The sequence below is a fragment of the Acytostelium subglobosum genome (genome assembly GCF_000787575.1).
Source record: "Acytostelium subglobosum LB1 DNA, scaffold: scaffold11, whole genome shotgun sequence".
Classification (NCBI taxonomy): domain Eukaryota; phylum Evosea; class Eumycetozoa; order Acytosteliales; family Acytosteliaceae; genus Acytostelium; species Acytostelium subglobosum.
Genome location: NW_012236522.1, coordinates 704,439 through 722,093, shown reverse-complemented (window position 1 = coordinate 722,093; position 17,655 = coordinate 704,439). Strand labels below are relative to the sequence as shown.

The following is a 17,655-nucleotide window of genomic DNA, read 5'->3' as shown; positions in this document are numbered from 1 at the left end:
CTGTCACATATAGCTAGACCTGGTCTCCGTAACAATCACTTTCAAAGCCCATTAATTAACACGATGGGATCTAAAGTGCACTTAGTCCATTCCAGACATGACCTGCTCTCCCCGCTCGATATCTTCTGTTGATTGATCAACTGATGTGTCTCCTCTCACAGACCAAGTGGTGGTATCTTGCTTGACTACTTACTTGTTGTTGCTCTGTAGTCAGTTAGTGAGGATAATCGCGCGTGTAGCCCCCCAATGTCTCGGATACGACGGTGGCAACCTAGCAATGGGCAAGCGCGGTTACACAGGCCCACTGGTACAATCGAAGTGGCACTTCGGCTATTAGCCCTTCTCCTCTTCCTCCTCTTACTAATCAGGCAAGAAAGAGTCTTTGTCAGCTGCCTTGGTCTTTGGTTTGATTGATTGATTGATTTGATTGTTTGATACTTGTGGCGTTGCGAAGTATATCACCGTGTGATCACTCCCGTCCGTCCGTCCAACACCATCATCAACTTCATTCATTCATTGTATTAGTACTTGTAACTTAACTTATATATATATCTTATCTATTTATATATATATTTAATAATAATGAAGAATAATACATTATTTGTTGTACTTGTAATACTCACAACTGTTGCGGGTGTTCTCGCAGTACCAGTCAAGTGGGCGACGAATGGACATTTCTACGAAATAGCTTCAGCTGGATCACGTCCATCATCTTGGACCTACGCATTGGCTTGGGCTGCTAGCTACAGGCCCGCCAACATCCCCGCCAACTATGTCGGCTACATCGGCACCATTACCTCCCTCCAAGAGTACACTTTTATCTCCTCGTTGAGTGGCGCAACCTCCAGCAACTGGTACACATCAGTGCTCCGTTTCACTATGAATGAGTGGGGTTTCTCTTCTGGTCCTGAGAAGGACACCATCCTCTACGACTCGATGCGTGTGCGCTGCAACAGCTTCTGTCTGTTCAATGTCGACAAGCCCGACTCGCTGCAGGCCAACAACATCAACTTTGATCAGGCGTCAAAGACTTTCGTCAACACCTGGTATGACACCACCACCTCGATCACACTCTTCTTGGTCGAGTGGGGACCCGCCAACGAGCCATACGTCGCTCCCGTTTCAACTGCCGGAGGTGTGACCAGCGTCGCCCTCACTGGCTACAACACCGCCAACTTGGTCGTTACCCTCACCCCATCTGGCGGCTCAGCCGTCAGTGTTCCAGTTGTCTCAACCACAGCCACCAGCGCAACAATCAGATTGCCAACTGGCGGTGGAGTCAACACTCTCACCATCACAGACGGTACCAACACCTACACCAATACAATTTACAAATATCTTAGTAAGTCAATCAATCAATGATCATATACTGGTTCCACTCACTCACTCAATCAATCAATCAATGGATAGCCCCATGGATCAACATGTTCTACCCTGTAATGAACTCTGGTGGATTGATCACTGTGACTGGTAACAACTTTGGAAATGTTGCTGCCAACCTTAAGATTCAATTGGGTTCTACTCCACAAACTTGTGGACAGGTAACATTGCTCGCCGATCATACTCAAGCCACTTGTTCCCTCCCCTTCACTCCATCCCCCACCGCCACACTCTTCCCAGTGGTCATCCAACAATCCACCTCTGAGATATTCAGCACCTACTCTGCCACCATCTGTAAGTTTGTTGTTTTTGATGATGATGATGATGATGGTGGAATGATTCCAACCCTAACCCAAAACCCACACTCACCCACTGATCAGATGACAAGTACAACATGAGAGGAATTGCATTCCATCCAAGTCAGAACTCTTACTACCAATCATACTTGTTCATCACTGGAACCAATCCACCATACTATCTGGACAACTACAGACACTATGGAGGCATTCCAAGTTCAGCCACTCAGATCGCCATGGTCAAGAATGTTTACCCATTCTCCAAGATTGCCTTTGACTACCACGTCGCCGCCGCCGGTACCGGCACCGGTGCCCAAATGGCGTCCTGGGGCGGTCCATTCGACAACACCACCATCGTCACCAGTAGCAGAGTTTGTGATGCATCCAAGCTTGTTGCCTGTCCAAACGGATACGCTGGTGCTTTGTCCAGCGGCCAGACCTCCTACTTCCAGTACCGTGACGACATCTATGGCATTAGCGGAGACAATGACGATGGATGGCACGGAAACATCATCATGTACGGCATCAACCCAACCATCTCTGACACTGGCTTCAAGTTTGTCAACACCTCTGGTGGAGCCGTCAACATCACCATGCCAATTGGCATGGGCTTTACCTTCACCACTCGTACCATCGCCCTCAATGGAATCACCGTACCCTACACTCTCACCCCATTCTTTGCCGACAACAAGCTTCAGATCACCGTCCCAGCCGGCACTGGTGTTCCCAAGTCAGCCAACTTCTTCTTTGAGAACATCAAGGTTGGCGGTCCATCATTCGGTTACAACATCCCATACGCCGAGTCCATCTCATCGCCAGGCACTCAGGGTGACACTGTGATCATCAGAGGCTACAACTTTGGTTCCAACGCCAGCTTGATTAGCGTCAAGATCAACAGCAACACTTGTTCAAATGTCGCAATCGTCCTCGCCCACTACACCATCTCCTGTACCGTCCAGCCCGGCGCAGGCAGTGGCTACCCAGTCATAGTCACCGTCGACAGCCTCGTCCAGACCAACAACCTCCAGATGAGCTATGCTGCTCCCCTCGTCACTGGTTCCCAGCACAACGGTGCCAAGCTTACACTCTTTGGCAACAACTTTGGTGGCCCCCTCAGCGGCGTCTTTGTCAACATCCCTGACAAAATCCAAGCCGACAGCTCAGTGTTCAACGGCTCAGTCTACATCATGGACATCACTCTGCCCATCATCGCTAGGAATGGTCCAGTCTACTTGACCGTCTCGGGTGTCTCTGCCAACAGATGGGACGTCAACTACACTCCATCGCTCGTGTCCCTCGCACCCCTCGTCAGTGCCAATGGAGGCGACTTGATCAAGCTCACCGGTAACTTCCTCAACACAATTCGCCAAGGTGGCGACAACACCGACATGGTCATCGCTCTTGGTGGCAACAACTGCACATCACCATACTTCTCGTCTGACGCCCAGTACACCTACCTCCAATGTGTGTCGCCAAAGGGCACCGGTAAGGGTCTCAGTGCTCAAGTGACAATTGATGGCGTGGCCTCCAATGTGCTCAACACCTTTGCCTACCTCCCACCCAACGTCACCAACTTCATGCAGAATGGAATGGTCGCCACTATCGCCGGAGACAACTTTGGCGAGGACTTCTCCGTCATCACAGTCACCTACAACACCGACCTGCCCGTGGCGGCCACCAGCATGCACTTGATGCGTAACTCAATCGTCGTGCCCATCCCAGGCTCCACCACCAACGGTGAGTTGGTAGTCCGCGTCAATGGTCAGGACTCTACACCCTTTGTCTTCAAGGTCGCACCAGTGATCACTGCCGTCAACACCATCCCCACAATCGGAGGTGATGTTGTCATCACTGGACACTTCTTCAACCCAACTGACTTCTACGGCCAGACTTTGGCACGCTCCGTCTTCATCCACGGCATCGAGTGTCAAACATCTCGAATCTCCGCACCCAACACTGAGATCATCTGTGAGGGTCCCGCTGGAACTGGTGCCAACAACGCTTTGACTGTCACCATCGACGGTGTCTCCGGTGCCTTTACCTTTGCCTACATGGCACCAACTATCACCAACGTCGCCACTACAGAGACCTCATTCATTGTGACAGGAACCAACCTTGGTTCGGATGAGACCGTGATCTTTGCCTCAATAGAGACTGATGGAGGAATTGTCAATGTCACCGCTTCGGCTGTCACCAACGACGTTGCCCAGGTCGTCACCATCCCAAGCGTGCCAGAGACCACCCTCAACGGACAACTCATGCTCACTGTCAACCATCAAACATCCAACGGTCTGTCATACGTTATCGTTCCAATCATCACCAGCACTACCCAGTCGCCAACCATGGGAGGATCCGTTGTGATCACCGGTAGCCACTTGACTGGCAGACGTGCCAACTCTGACAACACCACTGTCTCGGTAACCGTCGCCGGTCAACCATGTACCAACGCCGAGGTATCCCAGTTCACCAGCCTGACCTGTAATGCTCCAGCCGGCACTGGCCTTTCCAACGAGTTGATCGTCTCGATTGATGGCACACCATCACGCTCAATCAGCCTTGCCTACCTCCCACCCAACATCGTCTCTGTCGTCCAGAACGAGATGACCGTGACCATCACAGGTACCAACCTCGGATCAAACACCGCCGTCGCCTCCATTACCTATGGTACCTCGCAAGCAAATGCCAACGAAGCCACTGACACCTCCTTGGTTGGACCAATCCCCAACCAGGCCAAGAGTGGCAAGGTCTTCGTCAAGATTGACTCGCAGACCTCCAACGAGCTCGACATGACCCTCATCCCCATCCTCAAGGGTATTGGTTCAACCAGCACTGCTGGTGGCCAGATCGAGATCCAAGGTTACTTCCTCAATGGTGATCGCCAGAATGGTACCCAAACCGACATCCAGGTATCCTTTGGTTTTGCCTCTGGCGCGCAACCATGCACTCAGGCCCAGTACTCCAGGAGTGACTCACAGTACACTTACATTAGCTGCAAGGCTCCAGCAGGCACCGGTAGCAAGGTCACCGTCACAGTTACTATCGATGGCCAGTCCGACACTATCCCCTTCAGTTACGACGCCCCAACCCTCACCAGCATCGATGTTAGCACTTCCAACATGATCACCCTTACTGGTACCAACTTTGGCTCGAGCAGCTCCGACGTTGTCATCACCTACGGTGACAACCCCGTCGCCACTTTCACCCTGGTTGATGACACTCACATCAGATTCCAGGCACCCGCCGACGCAGTCAATGCCTTGGTCACAGTCAGTATCCAGGAGAGAACCTCCAACGGTCTCCGCGCCAACTTGTTCCCAATGATCTCTGTCGTCACAGGCTCAGATACCCAGGGAACATCTGTCACCATCACTGGTTCCTACTTGAACCGCTTCTCATACGGAAGTCGTGCCACTGAGGTCATCGTCCAGGTCGACTCTGCCAACTGCACTTCAGTGTCATGGCCATCAGACAACACCCAGCTTGTGTGCACTGCTCCACGCGGTACCGGTTTCGTCCACAAGATTGGCGTGTCAATCGATGGACGTGCTAGCAACCAGATCAACTTCAAGTACAACCTCCCAACAATCATCAACATCACCCAGAATGTCGATGTGATCACCATTTCTGGAACCAACTTTGGCACCAACTCTGCCCTCGTCTCGCTCTCCAACGGATACGCCATCAGCCAGATCACCGACTATACCATCGTTGCCACCCTCGCAACAAATGCCCTTAACAACTACTTCAACGTCTCTGTGGACTCACAGATCTCCAACCAGTTCTTGCTCCAGATCCAGCCAGTCATCACCAACACTCTTGGCGTGTCCCCATACGGTGGCAACGTCTTTATCCAGGGTCGCTACCTCAATGACCGCACTGGCTACGGCACCCCAACCACCATCGTCATCACCATTGGCGGACAGCCATGCACCTACAAGAGCACTCAAGGCAACAGCCAGATAATCTGTGAGCTCGACCAAGGCTCATTCAACTCTGTCACTGTCAACGTGACCATCGAGTCCAAGACCGGCCAAGGACTGTACTCTTCACTTGCCCCAGCTATTCTCTCGTCGACCAAGCTCTGGTACCAAGTTGTTGGTAACATCACCATCACCGGATCCTACTTCTACGCTCCAATCTCTGTAGCTGTCTCAGGTCTCGACTGCATCTACCCAGTTCTTGTCAACTCGACCACCATCACATGTCAGTACGACGCCACCTACCTCATCCCCAACAATGGTCTTCAGAACATCACCGTCACTTCGGCCTCCCTCAAGAATGCCAGCCCAGTCTTCTCCTACCTCGAGGAGGCATGTGACAACAACTGTACCGGTAACGGAGAGTGTATCTCTGGCCTGTGCAGATGTTTCGCCGGCTTCTCTGGCTCGCTCTGCAACGTCAAGTATGACGCCACCGTTATCCCAACTACCACCCGCCGCACTGCCGTGTTCATGTCCAACTCCACCTTTGGCATGTACCTTGAGGGAGTGAAGGAGGTCACACCACAGGGCACCACCGTCAAGTCGTTCAACATCAACAATGTGACCATGACATGGACCAACGTTGTTTCGCTCGACAACAACAACGTCACCCAGGTTGTGTCTTTGGCCGTTGCCAACGATGGCTCCTCATTCTCCGTTGAGATCGACTCGCTCCAGTACAAGGTCGACAACTTTGTCCAGTTCGTCGGACAAAACGTCAGCAACATTGCCAACAGCATTAAGCACCAGGTCAGATTGACCAACTGGACATTCGCCAACGCCGCCAACACCTTGCAGGTCATCTACAGAATCACATACCTCGAGTATGAGACATACGAGTGCAAGAACAGCAGCATTGCCCCAGCTTTCGTCATGAACAACATCACCGGTTCACTCAAGACCTTCACCATCGACACACCATACGGAGTGTTTGTTGGTAGTTTCTCCAACCGTCACATCGCAGACAAGGTCAACAAGTTGCTCAATGTCCAGCAAGTGCCCGCCGACGAGTCCTTCCCCGCCATCGATGGCTTGGGCAGCGTGCTCGTGGCTCTCAACATCCCATCATTCACCAAGCAGGCCTACTATGACCCAACATTCATCTCCTACTCCAAGGCCAACATTCCAGATTCCGATTGTGACACTCACAGCTCTGGAAAGTCTCGTTCATGGGTCCTACCCGTCGCCATCGTCCTTTCGATCGTTGGTGCTGCTCTCATCGGTCTTGCCGGTTACCTCGTATACCGTCGCAGACAAAGATCAATCAAACCATAATCAATCAATCAATGGGTCTGCCTACTACTCCAATTTAGTATAGAATAGAATAGAAATAAACTCCCCGATCATCACCTGATTGGCTATGTCCAGTCATCATCAATTCAATCAAACAATCACTCTTGGGATGGCTCATTCCACAATTGTTGTCGTCAATCAATCAATCAATTTAATTTGGTACGTCGTCATACCAATCATCATGTGTCCATGTCGTCAATCAATCAAATATTTAGAACTTGTCATTGGTTATCGCAGTGATCACTGGTGGTTCCAACTTGGCGGCAATAGGTTGATTGATCTTTGTGTCCAACTCTGTCTTTGACTTATCGGCAAACTTGAATTGATTCTTCTCCAAGTACTCTCTAGCCTCCTTATCACTTGAGAATCCCAACAGTGTTACCTGCTCAGTGAGTATCGTTGGACGGAACCTACAAGTGATGAATGTTAGTTAATTGTCCATCTTCCAATCCATTGATGTATACATATACATACGCCTTGAACAATGTTTGTAATCCAGTTATTCTTATCCTTGGTATGATCTTGTCGAGGATGTAGTTCTCCATGTTTAGGGACTGCTTACATAGACTGAAGAATCGAACGTAGTTGTTGTCAAAGAATGCAGTCCTTAGCCTGAGGGCATGTTTGACACATTCTTGCATGGCCAACTCCTTTGTGATCTCTGAGAATGTCTTTGTCATGTCCGTACTATTGTTCTGATAAATACAATACAATATCCTATAAGCAAAGAACTCTGCTACGCTTCCCTTGATACCTGGTATCTCATACAGCTCAAACAGTTGTGTCTGGCATTGATTAAATTGTCCAATGTCTCCCTACAAGATTGATTGATTGATTGATCGTTCATGTTAGTCATTCAATCAAAGTCCACTCCACGCCGTGCCAATGCAACATACATTCTCAAGTGCCAGACGAGCATGAGTCTCGTAGACATCAACTGTGAACTGGTTCTTGATGTTCTGGACACGCAAGTCTTGTCTCATTGATCTGAATTGCTCGCATGTGTAGGAGTAGTCCTCCTTAATCTTCCAATGTCGTTTCAGATGATCCAGTGTCTTTCTAAGTACTGGCTCGGGACGTACTGTTGAGGGATCGGGTGCCGACGTCAGCCTCAGATAAGGCTTCTCCAAATCATTCGATGTACCCTTGATCGTCATACTATCCCAGTTAAGTTCGCCACTGTCCGTATAAACTTGTACACCAGATGATGAATACATTGATGACGATGTTGATGATGTCGATGATGATGATGAGCCAGTACCAAACCTCTGTGCTCTCTTATTCATATTATTCTCTGTATCTTGGAACTCGCTAAAACACCAGGCATGTTAGTAATATGATCGATCAATCAAATGTACATCCACCAAGTACTTACAGATGTTTCCTCTTCTTATCAGCCTTTGTTAACTTCATCTTCTTTGTTGGTGACACCAATGGTACAACATCCTGTTTCCAAATGGATTGCTTCTCCCTGTTATTCATTGTTGTTGATGGGTCAGTCACAGTCAATCAACTCGCTCACTCACTCACTCACACTCCATCAATCAATCAATCCAAACTTACATTACAATGGTTGGCTCATTATCCCAATTGATTGAGTTAAAGTCTGGCCTCTTCTTGGCTTCGTTGATCACTTGTTTGACCTTGACCTGCATCTCGTCCAGGTCTGATGGCAAACATTTCTCCAATGCCCTGTTCACAAATCGATTGAGGCTCTCCTTGAACAACTTGGTCTTGTCATCCTCCAACAACTTCTTTTGTTTCGCTTGGAATGCCTGTTGCTTCTTTGTCAATGGCGCAGTAGGCTGTGCTGGTACCGTCTGAGCTGGCTGCTGGTATTGTTGAATATGTTGTGCCATTGTCATCTGTTGCGCGCCAGCTCCAACTCCAGCATTGTTGTGATTGCCCCAACTGTTTGTTGTTGTTGTTGACATGGTCTGCTGACCCTGACCCAGACCTTGGGTAGGCTGTTGGAGTGAGTTCTGTTGATATTGATAGTACTGCATGTTTTGCATCATCACTTGTTGTTGATTGACTGGTGAGGAGTTGACTGTGGCGGCTGGGGAGGACATGTCTGTAGTTGCCTTTTTGGATTTTGGTACGTAGACTGGTGGAGGCACAATAGTTGAGCTTGATGGTGATGGCTTCATCGAGAAACTTATTGGTTGAGTTGGTGTCTGTTGTTGGAGTTGTTGTTGTGGTTGAACTTGTTGTTGTTGACCTTGTTGTTGAACTTGTTGTTGTGGCTGTTGTTGATTATATTGCTGTTGTTGTTGATAATACTGTTGTTGTTGATACCAATATTGATATTGCTCTGCTGTATAAGTGTTGTTGTTATTCTGTTGTTGACCTTGTTGACCTTGAACTTGTTGCTGACCTTGAACTTGTTGTTGACCTTGTTGACCTTGTTGACCTTGAGGTTGCTGATACATTTGAGAATAGTATTGATTATAATATTGTTGATCGTATACTTGTTGTTGTTGTTGTTGACCATTGGTATTGGTAGCAGTAGTATTTGAATTGTTGGGCAACCAGTACTGACTTGTTGACTGTTGTGATTGTGGTGACACCATGCTTGACATCATCTGATTGCCTCCAGTGTTGTTGCCAATGTTATTCGCATACATACCTAATGGCAAAAGTAAAGCAATCTATTCAATTATATGTTTGTTCGTTCGTTCGTTCGTTCGTTCGTCCACCCGTATTGGTATTGATTGATTGATCAATGAGATACACAATATATATATATATAAACAGCAGCAACAAAGATGATGATGACCTCCAAGTGTGAATATGAATGACAGTGGCAGTGCCAGGGACCTATCTTAACTTCCTCCTTCTAAACCTTCACTAGTAGTAGTAATAAATATATTAAATTTGATTGATTGTTTAAACTTTAGATATGTATATATATCGGATTTATTGAATAACAACTTATATATATAACTAACTCTTCTTTCTTCCTTCTCTATCTCTCTTTATCTAGATATATATATATGTTAAGTGTATGTTTGTTTGATTGCTAGTAGAAATGAAACGAGATGGTTGATCACGTGACTTAATTCATCTCATTCATTTTGAGCCATGCATTCTCACACAAAGATGGAGAGTGCACAGTTGATTTTTGGTCTTTCATGATTCAAGCAAGTGAGAGGAACAAACATCAACTGTGCATGCACACTCACGAACACGAAGGTGATTGTTGGACTGGTCAAGGTCCTGACCTTCCAATCAATACTATATGAACAACCTATTCAAGATGGGTAATACGATAACAATCAAATGTTGATTGTTTATTTATACATGTTATATATATCATAATATATTATGTTTGTGTTGTTGTTGATGAATGAATGAATGAATGAATGAATGAAGTCACTTGACTTTCTTTTAGAATGCACCATCTTCATCATCGTCATCATCGTCGTCATCTTCCATTTGACTGTCGGTTGCTTTTCTTGACATTTCCTCCTCGCTCTCATCGTCGTCGTCGTCATCGTCGACAGCACCTCGGAGTACAGAGTCTGCCTTGTCATCGTCGTCATCATCGTCATCATCCATCTTGCTGTCATCATCATCGTCGTCGTCATCGTTGATGACCACACCAGCGCCGGCACCATTCAAAGGCATCTGCTGCATTGGCTTTTGCAATGCCTTTCCATCGCTGCCCAGTCCACCATCCTCTGACAGTGCACTGCTATTGTTGATGTTGCTACCATTGTTATTGATGATGTTGCCGCCACTGTTGTTGCTGTTGATGCCTGTGCCGATGGACAATGGTGAGCCGCCCGCCGCACTGTTTGCACCAGAGATGACACTCTTTTGAATGATGATCTTCTTCCTGAGTGCTGGCTTCTCCTCATTGGACGCTGTTGTAGTTGTCGTTGTCGTCGATGTTGTACTCGTTGTCGATGTACTACTACTCTCTACTACATCCTCTGGCTTTGAACCCGGACTCTCTGCCAACAACTTCTTTTGCAAGTTATCAATCCTTCTAACGTTACTCCTTGTCTTTGGCAGATTACTCAACATCATCATCTCCATCTCTGCATCGGCCAATGACTGTTCACCTCCTCTCTTCATTCATTCATACATAGGTTAGCAATGTGTTTGATTGATTGATTGACTGATTGAATGAATGATTGAGTACATACAGCACTAGTCTTTGATCTTGTCATTCTTATCGATGTTGTAGCAGGCTCAGTGTTTGTCTTGTTGGTCATTCCATCCTTTAATCCTTTATTCGCACCAGACTGTGATTGATTAGGCTTCTTTGGTTTCACTTGATGATCATGATGATGATGATGAATGTTAGAGATACATGTGAATCACACATGATATGAGAAGCGTGAACAAGAACATACATGGTATCCATTTATATAACTTCAAGTGAGCTACAGTTACCCACTTCCTCTCCCATTTAGTAACAGGTCCTTTGAGTGGTTGCTTCTTTGTAGATACAGCATTCTGTAAAGCTTGTTGATGTCTTGATCGATTCAAAGGATCTAAACGTGAAGACATTATTGATGTTCAATATTATGAGACCGACAGATTGATTGATTGTTTGAAAGTGATTAATTAATGCGTGTGAGGGTAAGGGTAAGGGCAAGGGTTTGTTTGTTTAAAAGTGAGTGGGCTGAAGAATGAATGAATGAAAGCGGGAATGATGATGAAACCCCATCAATGTTGACGTGACGACCAAACTTTCAAATTTTTGCTTTGCTGCTCTGTTTGATTGGTTTTCTCTCACAAGTCTGAGAGATGTGTTTCAGATTTATGACTTTGGACATAAGGTTGTTTGTCCAATGGTCATTCATAATCACAAATACACACCATTTATATATAGATAAGAGATATATACACAAGACAGACAAATATCATGTCTGTCAAAATTAATAGTAATGATTATATAAATAATGATAGTTTAAAGATTGAAATACCAATGACACCAACTACGTCCACGACCACAACGACAACAACGACGACTTCAACCACAATTCAATTGAACGATGATCAAGATGATGATGATAATAGTAATAATACAGATGACCTGGACAGCATTGACCTTGATGTCCCCAACAGCGACAACAAGGTCAACAACAACATTGATGGACACAGTGATGTTGTGAATAGTGAAGAGGAGAGAAGGCACATTGACAGTGATGATCATGATGAAGAAGATGATGAAGATGATGATGAACTTATCGATCAGAAAGCAGATATATTCATATCATCATTACAGATTAGTACACCTGCTTTGTATGATAACTATGGATTCATGGTCGAACCTGACTTGATACAGACACATCTTATTTATAAGGACAAAGTGTTGCTACATGAGAAACAACGCAAGATTGCATGGATGGCATATATCGAGACGAATCCTGGATCATTCCAAACACTCTCACTCAATCTACCTCCAATGTCATCGGTCAACACTACTTATCGTCTGGCATGTGCGCCCAAGCCACTAAAGGCAATGATACGCAAGGGTGTCCCCGCAGAGTTCCGCTCAACAGTATGGATGCGATGTAGTGGTGCCTATCTTCGTCTAAAGCGCAATCCAGATGAATACTACAATATATTGGAGGCATATCGCGGCAAGACATCAGTTGCCACCAAACAGATTGCACTGGACATTGATCGAACATTTCCCGATCATCAATATCTCAACACAAAGGAGCATCTCGATCAGCTGACCAATGTCTTGACCGCATATTCATGGAGGAATCGTTCGTATCCCATCTGGACTACATTCATTGATTGATCATTCATCCTAACACCCTGGAATCATTCCTCCCACCCTCCCTTCCCTTCCCTCTCCTCTCCCGTCCTCATCCTCCAGCCAAGGTCGGATATTGTCAATGTATGAACTTTATTGCTGGATACCTTCTGCTCCACATGAGTGAGCACGAAGCATATTGGGTATGTCTTTTCGCGACCAATTACTCCATCACTCATTCACTAATTCAATCACTCAAACATATTGATTTAGACACTGGTATCGATTATTGAGGATATATTACCAACTGAATATTTCACAACTACAATGATGGATCTTTCGGTGGACGTTAGATTCGTGTTTGGAGACCTTTTGGCCAAGAAGCTGCCACGACTACATAAGCATTTCCTTCAGATTGGTTTGACTCTACCATTAGTCATGACACAATGGTTCCTCTGTATATTAGCCACTGCCACACCGACCGAAGTATGTCCATCCACCAATCACTCAATCAATCAATCATCATTCATACTCACTAATTCACTCGATCAATCAAAGACAACATTTAGAATATGGGATGTATTCTTTAGTGAAGGATCCAAGGTATTGTTTAGAATTGGAATAGCATTGTTCAAAGTCAACGAAGAGAAGTTGCTATCCTGTAAAGAATATAACACTCTGTATAACCTGGTAAAGGTATGCTCTCACTCTCATTCAATCAATCAATCACTCAATCATACTCACCCGATCCAATCCAGAAAATACCATCAATTATGTATGATGCCGATGTGCTCATTGACTATGCATTTAGACGATGTGGAAAGTTCTCTATGAAGTCGATCAATCAGAAGAGAAATGAATGTCGTCCAATTGTCCAAGAGGAATATCTCTCATTCCAGATGATGAAGAGTGGTCTGAAGCGACAATCACAACAGATCACCAAACGAGAGTTGTCCTCATCATCCTTGAAGAAATGGAAGAACAAGTTCAAGGAGATATAGATTGATTGATTGATTGGTTGATGTTCGTCGACATGGCACGCCAGTCAGTCAGTCAGTCCGCCGACTTTATATTTATATATACTATGCTATACTATATGTACAACAAAGATAACAAGATTGGAGAGAATGGATAGCTCCATGTTTCTCCTCTTGCTTCCAAGGGTGATGTTCATTCATACATCGCTCGATCAATCAATCGTTCAATCTGATCTAGATCAATGATGCTTGGTTCGGGTTATTCTTGGACATCATGTTGTTGTTGCCATTGTTGTTGATGTTAATGTTGTTGCCTGGCATGGACATTGGCTTGGACATCATTGGACCTGAAGGTCCGCCTCCAAATGGATTGTTTTGGAACTGCATTGGTTGCTGTTGCTGTTGGTGCAGTGCTGGGAATTGAACGCCGCCATACTGTTGCTGGGGTTGTTGAACATGCATTCCCATGTTGTTGACTGTCGTTGGATATCCTTGTTGTTGTTGGAAGTTATTGATTGGTTGCATTTGTGGCTGGAATGGTTGGCCGCCAAAGGGATTGGAATTCACATTGACATTGTTGATTGGCTGTATTGGCTGTGTGACTGGATTGTTAAAGTATGGTGAGGAGAATGGATTGTTGAAGGGTGGAGGCATTGGTGCTGCCGCTGGCTTGTTGGCGACGGCAGTCTGTGGTTGCAGAGGTGTGGATTTACTCGTGGCAGGTGGTGGGATGAATGGTGAGTTCTGCTGTTGACTCTGTTGCTGCTGCTGCTGCTGATGTACAAATGGATTGGATGCTGTTGATGGTTGGAATGTTGGGGCTGGCATTAGTTGGAGTTGTTGTGACTGAGTCTGAGGCTGAGGCTGGGCCTGTTGCTGTGGCTGTTGTTGACTCCTATTCGCAATGAACAGATCGAACTCGTCAAAAGCATTGTTTGACTGCTGCTGCTGCTGCTGTGGCTGCTGTGGTTGCTGCTGCTGATGCAGTTGTTGTTGAGGTTGAGGTTGTGATTGTTGTCCAACCAAAGGTGATAGGAATGGATTGTATGTTTGTGGAGGAGGTGGTTTGTTGAGCAGAACAGGTTGTTGTTGTTGCTGTGGTTGTTGTTGGTATTGCATTTGTGGTTGTTGTTGTTGCTGGTACTGTGGTGGATACTGCTGTTGTTGTTGTTGTTGAGGATTATACATCACTGGCTGTTGACCGTAGACTACTGTCGGCGACGAAAAGTCAATATCGTTCAGCCCATTACCATTGGATGAGGGGACGGCCTTCTTCTCTGGCAATGGCAATGGCTTGAATCCATTGTCCTCGAACTGCTTTCGTCTGAGGCATGCATTGTCATAGTCGCCCAACGCCTTGACCAACTCATCGTTGAGCAGTAGCAAAGACTCCAACTCATTCTCTGATGCCGTTCCATTCGTAATGAGATCGGTAATCTTGGTTTGATTCTCTTTGAGAAGTGTTCGCAACTCCTGAAGCAGAGAGTTCTGGGATGGTGCCTCCTCCTCCACATTCAGGAATGATACCATCTCTTGGAATATGGATACACTGCCACGTATTGAAGCAATATCCTGTCGAACGGCTGTCATTGATGGCTGTGAATGTTGCTGTTGCGGCTGGTGTGACTGATGTGACTGATGAGTCGAGGGCACTGGTGCGGCTGAAGGGTGAGAACCCTGTGCTCGGACAGGTGTTGGTGCACCTCTATCACGATTAAAGTTGAGTACTGGAGCGTCTGGTCTCTTTGGAGGGAATCTATGTCCAGAGCGTCTCAAGAATGAATATGAATCGTAGAAGCCTGGAATATCGTGGCGGTACTGGAATGCCAATCCCCAAGTCTCCACCAACTCTAATGCCTTCTCCTTCACATTATCCTTTGTCTAATAATGATTGATTGAATGAATGATGAATGAGTTAGAACAAGTGATGGCGAGGTTATCAATCACACTTCCACGCCAATCCCCTCGCACTAACCTTTTTGTTCATGATCAATTTGGCCAACTCTGTTTGGAATGTAGACTCGCCAAATGCCTCATGGGTACATATGCAGTTCTGGACCAATGATTCTGAGAGTTCCAAAGCCAACATTACCACTCTTGACTTCTCCTTGAATCTTCTTAATATTGCCCTAACAACTGGTCGAGCACTATTCCAATGAATCAATGAATGAATGAATGAGATTAGTCAACTTGGATTATACATTTGGCTGACAGAACATACTTTGTTGGATGACTATTTAATGAATCACATATTTGTAGACATGTTGTCCAATCCATTTGAATCAAGTATTCAGATGTGGCCTTGTCGACCAAGTCTGCTGGATTAGTTGGTGCCATTATTATAATATATTATTTGTGTTTGATTGAGTATTCGATCGATTTATTTATATATATATATATATTTGTTATGTATGTGTATGTACAAATAATTATGTTATGTATTTACTTTGTTTGTATTTGATAATATGTAATGTAATATTGAATGACGCGTTTGTTGTTGATCATGATGCACAACAACACGTGAGACAGAACAAATGAATGTATGAAGTTGTAATCCTCCATCTGGAGGATCGGGGGAACTGTTATGCACCGATCTGAGTCGTGGTGTTGACTGACTGAACTGACTCACATAATCAAACCATCCATCTCAAATTGGAAGTGAGCGTGTATGCGCGTGGGTGTAAGTGTGTTGAGGCGATGACGAAGAGCAGTTCGAGCAAGGTCTACCTTGAAAGACCCAGGGAAGGCAACAACACTTTGTATTTGTTTTTGTTGTTTTATCTCTTTGTTGTATCTTCTTTTGTTGGACAACATGTATCGTATTGCAACTGAACAAAACGATTAGTTTGTATACTTTGTTAATCATTGATTGAATGAATGATTGAATGATTGAATGATTTAAGGCAACTATGTAATGGTTGTTCGTTATGCTATATATATATATATCAGAGGTCATTTGTTTATTGCAATGGTACTTCCTCAACGGTAACATGGGTTCTTGCCTACAATGAATGAATGAATAAACGAATGAATGAATGAATGATTGAGCGTGAGTAAATACAAATAACTCGTGGGTATAATATATGTGCTGTTGTCTGCTGTTGTCATTGCCTGTCGTATGTATGTATGTATGTATGAATAATGTTGACTGGCTTACCCTGTGAATCATTCCTCTAATCTGTGGAGTGTTCTTGTGAACGATTGATCTATGACGCTTCTTCAGACCCAGTGCAGCGATGGTGCCACGCACCTCGGGATCGCCGTGGAATGGACTCTTGTGCAATGTGATCTTTACCAAACCTGCAGGCACTGATGGCAACTCCTTGATCAGATTGTCTGGCAGTGACTCTACAATATACTCTGGGAACTGTGTCAACAGTCCATGTGGGATATGTCTAAATGTCTTCTTCCTCAGCAATTGTTGGAATGATGAACTTAATGTCTTTGAAGCTCCTGTTGCTATCGATGACATCTTTATATCTTATATATATATATATTCTCTGTTTAGATCTAAGTAGTAGTAATGACGTCTATCTCTGTGACCTAGTTTCACAATCAACTCATTCAGTCGCATTGTGTCGATCATACACGATTATCCTTCGTTTTTTGAAATTTTTGCTTCCCAAGTATTAGTGATCACTTTATCCTTTTACATCTAAGCTCACCAGTAATATTGATCAATTGATGGATAGATAGGGTTACAGGAATGGATCCTTTATTATAGATAGACTGATTGATTGATTGATTGATTAATTGGAGGTTTTATTTCAAGAATAGTTCCAAAATATGATCATTGGAATAAATCCATATATATATTAGATTGATTGACTGATTTAGGATAATAGAACTTGTTATATTCTTCAAGGATAAATATTGTTGTCTTTGTTTAGAACAAAGAAGAGGCTTGCCAAGACATCAATCTTTTGAATAGTTGAAAGAAATTGCAAGTTGCCAGCCCATCAGATTTTTTGAAAGTGAGAACAAAAATGAAGCAGTGAATAGCCATC

General features: G+C 45.1%; 7 protein-coding genes across 7 annotated transcripts; 3 read left to right on the top strand and 4 right to left on the bottom strand.

Moving 5' to 3' along the window:
- Positions 1 to 582: 582 nt before the first annotated feature.
- Positions 583 to 6,931, top strand: SAMD00019534_061610 (hypothetical protein; the record flags this gene model as incomplete). Its single annotated transcript, XM_012898759.1, has 3 exons — positions 583 to 1,342; positions 1,411 to 1,674; positions 1,761 to 6,931. The coding sequence occupies 3 exons, from the start codon at positions 583 to 585 to the stop codon at positions 6,929 to 6,931; spliced, it is 6,195 nt and encodes a 2,064-aa protein (XP_012754213.1).
- Positions 6,932 to 7,160: 229 nt separating this feature from the next.
- Positions 7,161 to 9,576, bottom strand: SAMD00019534_061600 (hypothetical protein; the record flags this gene model as incomplete). Its single annotated transcript, XM_012898758.1, has 5 exons — positions 7,161 to 7,359; positions 7,424 to 7,764; positions 7,846 to 8,260; positions 8,325 to 8,420; positions 8,513 to 9,576. The coding sequence occupies 5 exons, from the start codon at positions 9,574 to 9,576 to the stop codon at positions 7,161 to 7,163; spliced, it is 2,115 nt and encodes a 704-aa protein (XP_012754212.1).
- A 763-nt stretch (positions 9,577 to 10,339) lies between these two features.
- On the bottom strand, positions 10,340 to 11,470 carry SAMD00019534_061590 (hypothetical protein; the record flags this gene model as incomplete). Its single annotated transcript, XM_012898757.1, has 3 exons — positions 10,340 to 11,026; positions 11,104 to 11,231; positions 11,314 to 11,470. 3 exons carry the CDS (start codon positions 11,468 to 11,470, stop codon positions 10,340 to 10,342), a joined length of 972 nt encoding a protein of 323 aa, XP_012754211.1.
- Positions 11,471 to 11,891: 421 nt separating this feature from the next.
- Positions 11,892 to 12,716, top strand: SAMD00019534_061580 (hypothetical protein; the record flags this gene model as incomplete). Its single annotated transcript, XM_012898756.1, has 1 exon — positions 11,892 to 12,716. One exon carries the CDS (start codon positions 11,892 to 11,894, stop codon positions 12,714 to 12,716), a length of 825 nt encoding a protein of 274 aa, XP_012754210.1.
- A 101-nt stretch (positions 12,717 to 12,817) lies between these two features.
- On the top strand, positions 12,818 to 13,672 carry SAMD00019534_061570 (hypothetical protein; the record flags this gene model as incomplete). The annotated part of the gene is made up of 4 exons (XM_012898755.1): positions 12,818 to 12,874; positions 12,945 to 13,157; positions 13,230 to 13,367; positions 13,430 to 13,672. 4 exons carry the CDS (start codon positions 12,818 to 12,820, stop codon positions 13,670 to 13,672), a joined length of 651 nt encoding a protein of 216 aa, XP_012754209.1.
- Positions 13,673 to 13,885: 213 nt separating this feature from the next.
- Positions 13,886 to 15,985, bottom strand: SAMD00019534_061560 (hypothetical protein; the record flags this gene model as incomplete). The annotated part of the gene is made up of 3 exons (XM_012898754.1): positions 13,886 to 15,529; positions 15,624 to 15,795; positions 15,870 to 15,985. Coding segments are annotated over 3 exons (1,932 nt in total), but the record flags the coding sequence as incomplete, so codon positions are not given.
- Positions 15,986 to 16,614: 629 nt separating this feature from the next.
- Positions 16,615 to 17,129, bottom strand: SAMD00019534_061550 (hypothetical protein; the record flags this gene model as incomplete). Its single annotated transcript, XM_012898753.1, has 2 exons — positions 16,615 to 16,650; positions 16,806 to 17,129. Coding segments are annotated over 2 exons (360 nt in total), but the record flags the coding sequence as incomplete, so codon positions are not given.
- Positions 17,130 to 17,655: the final 526 nt, after the last annotated feature.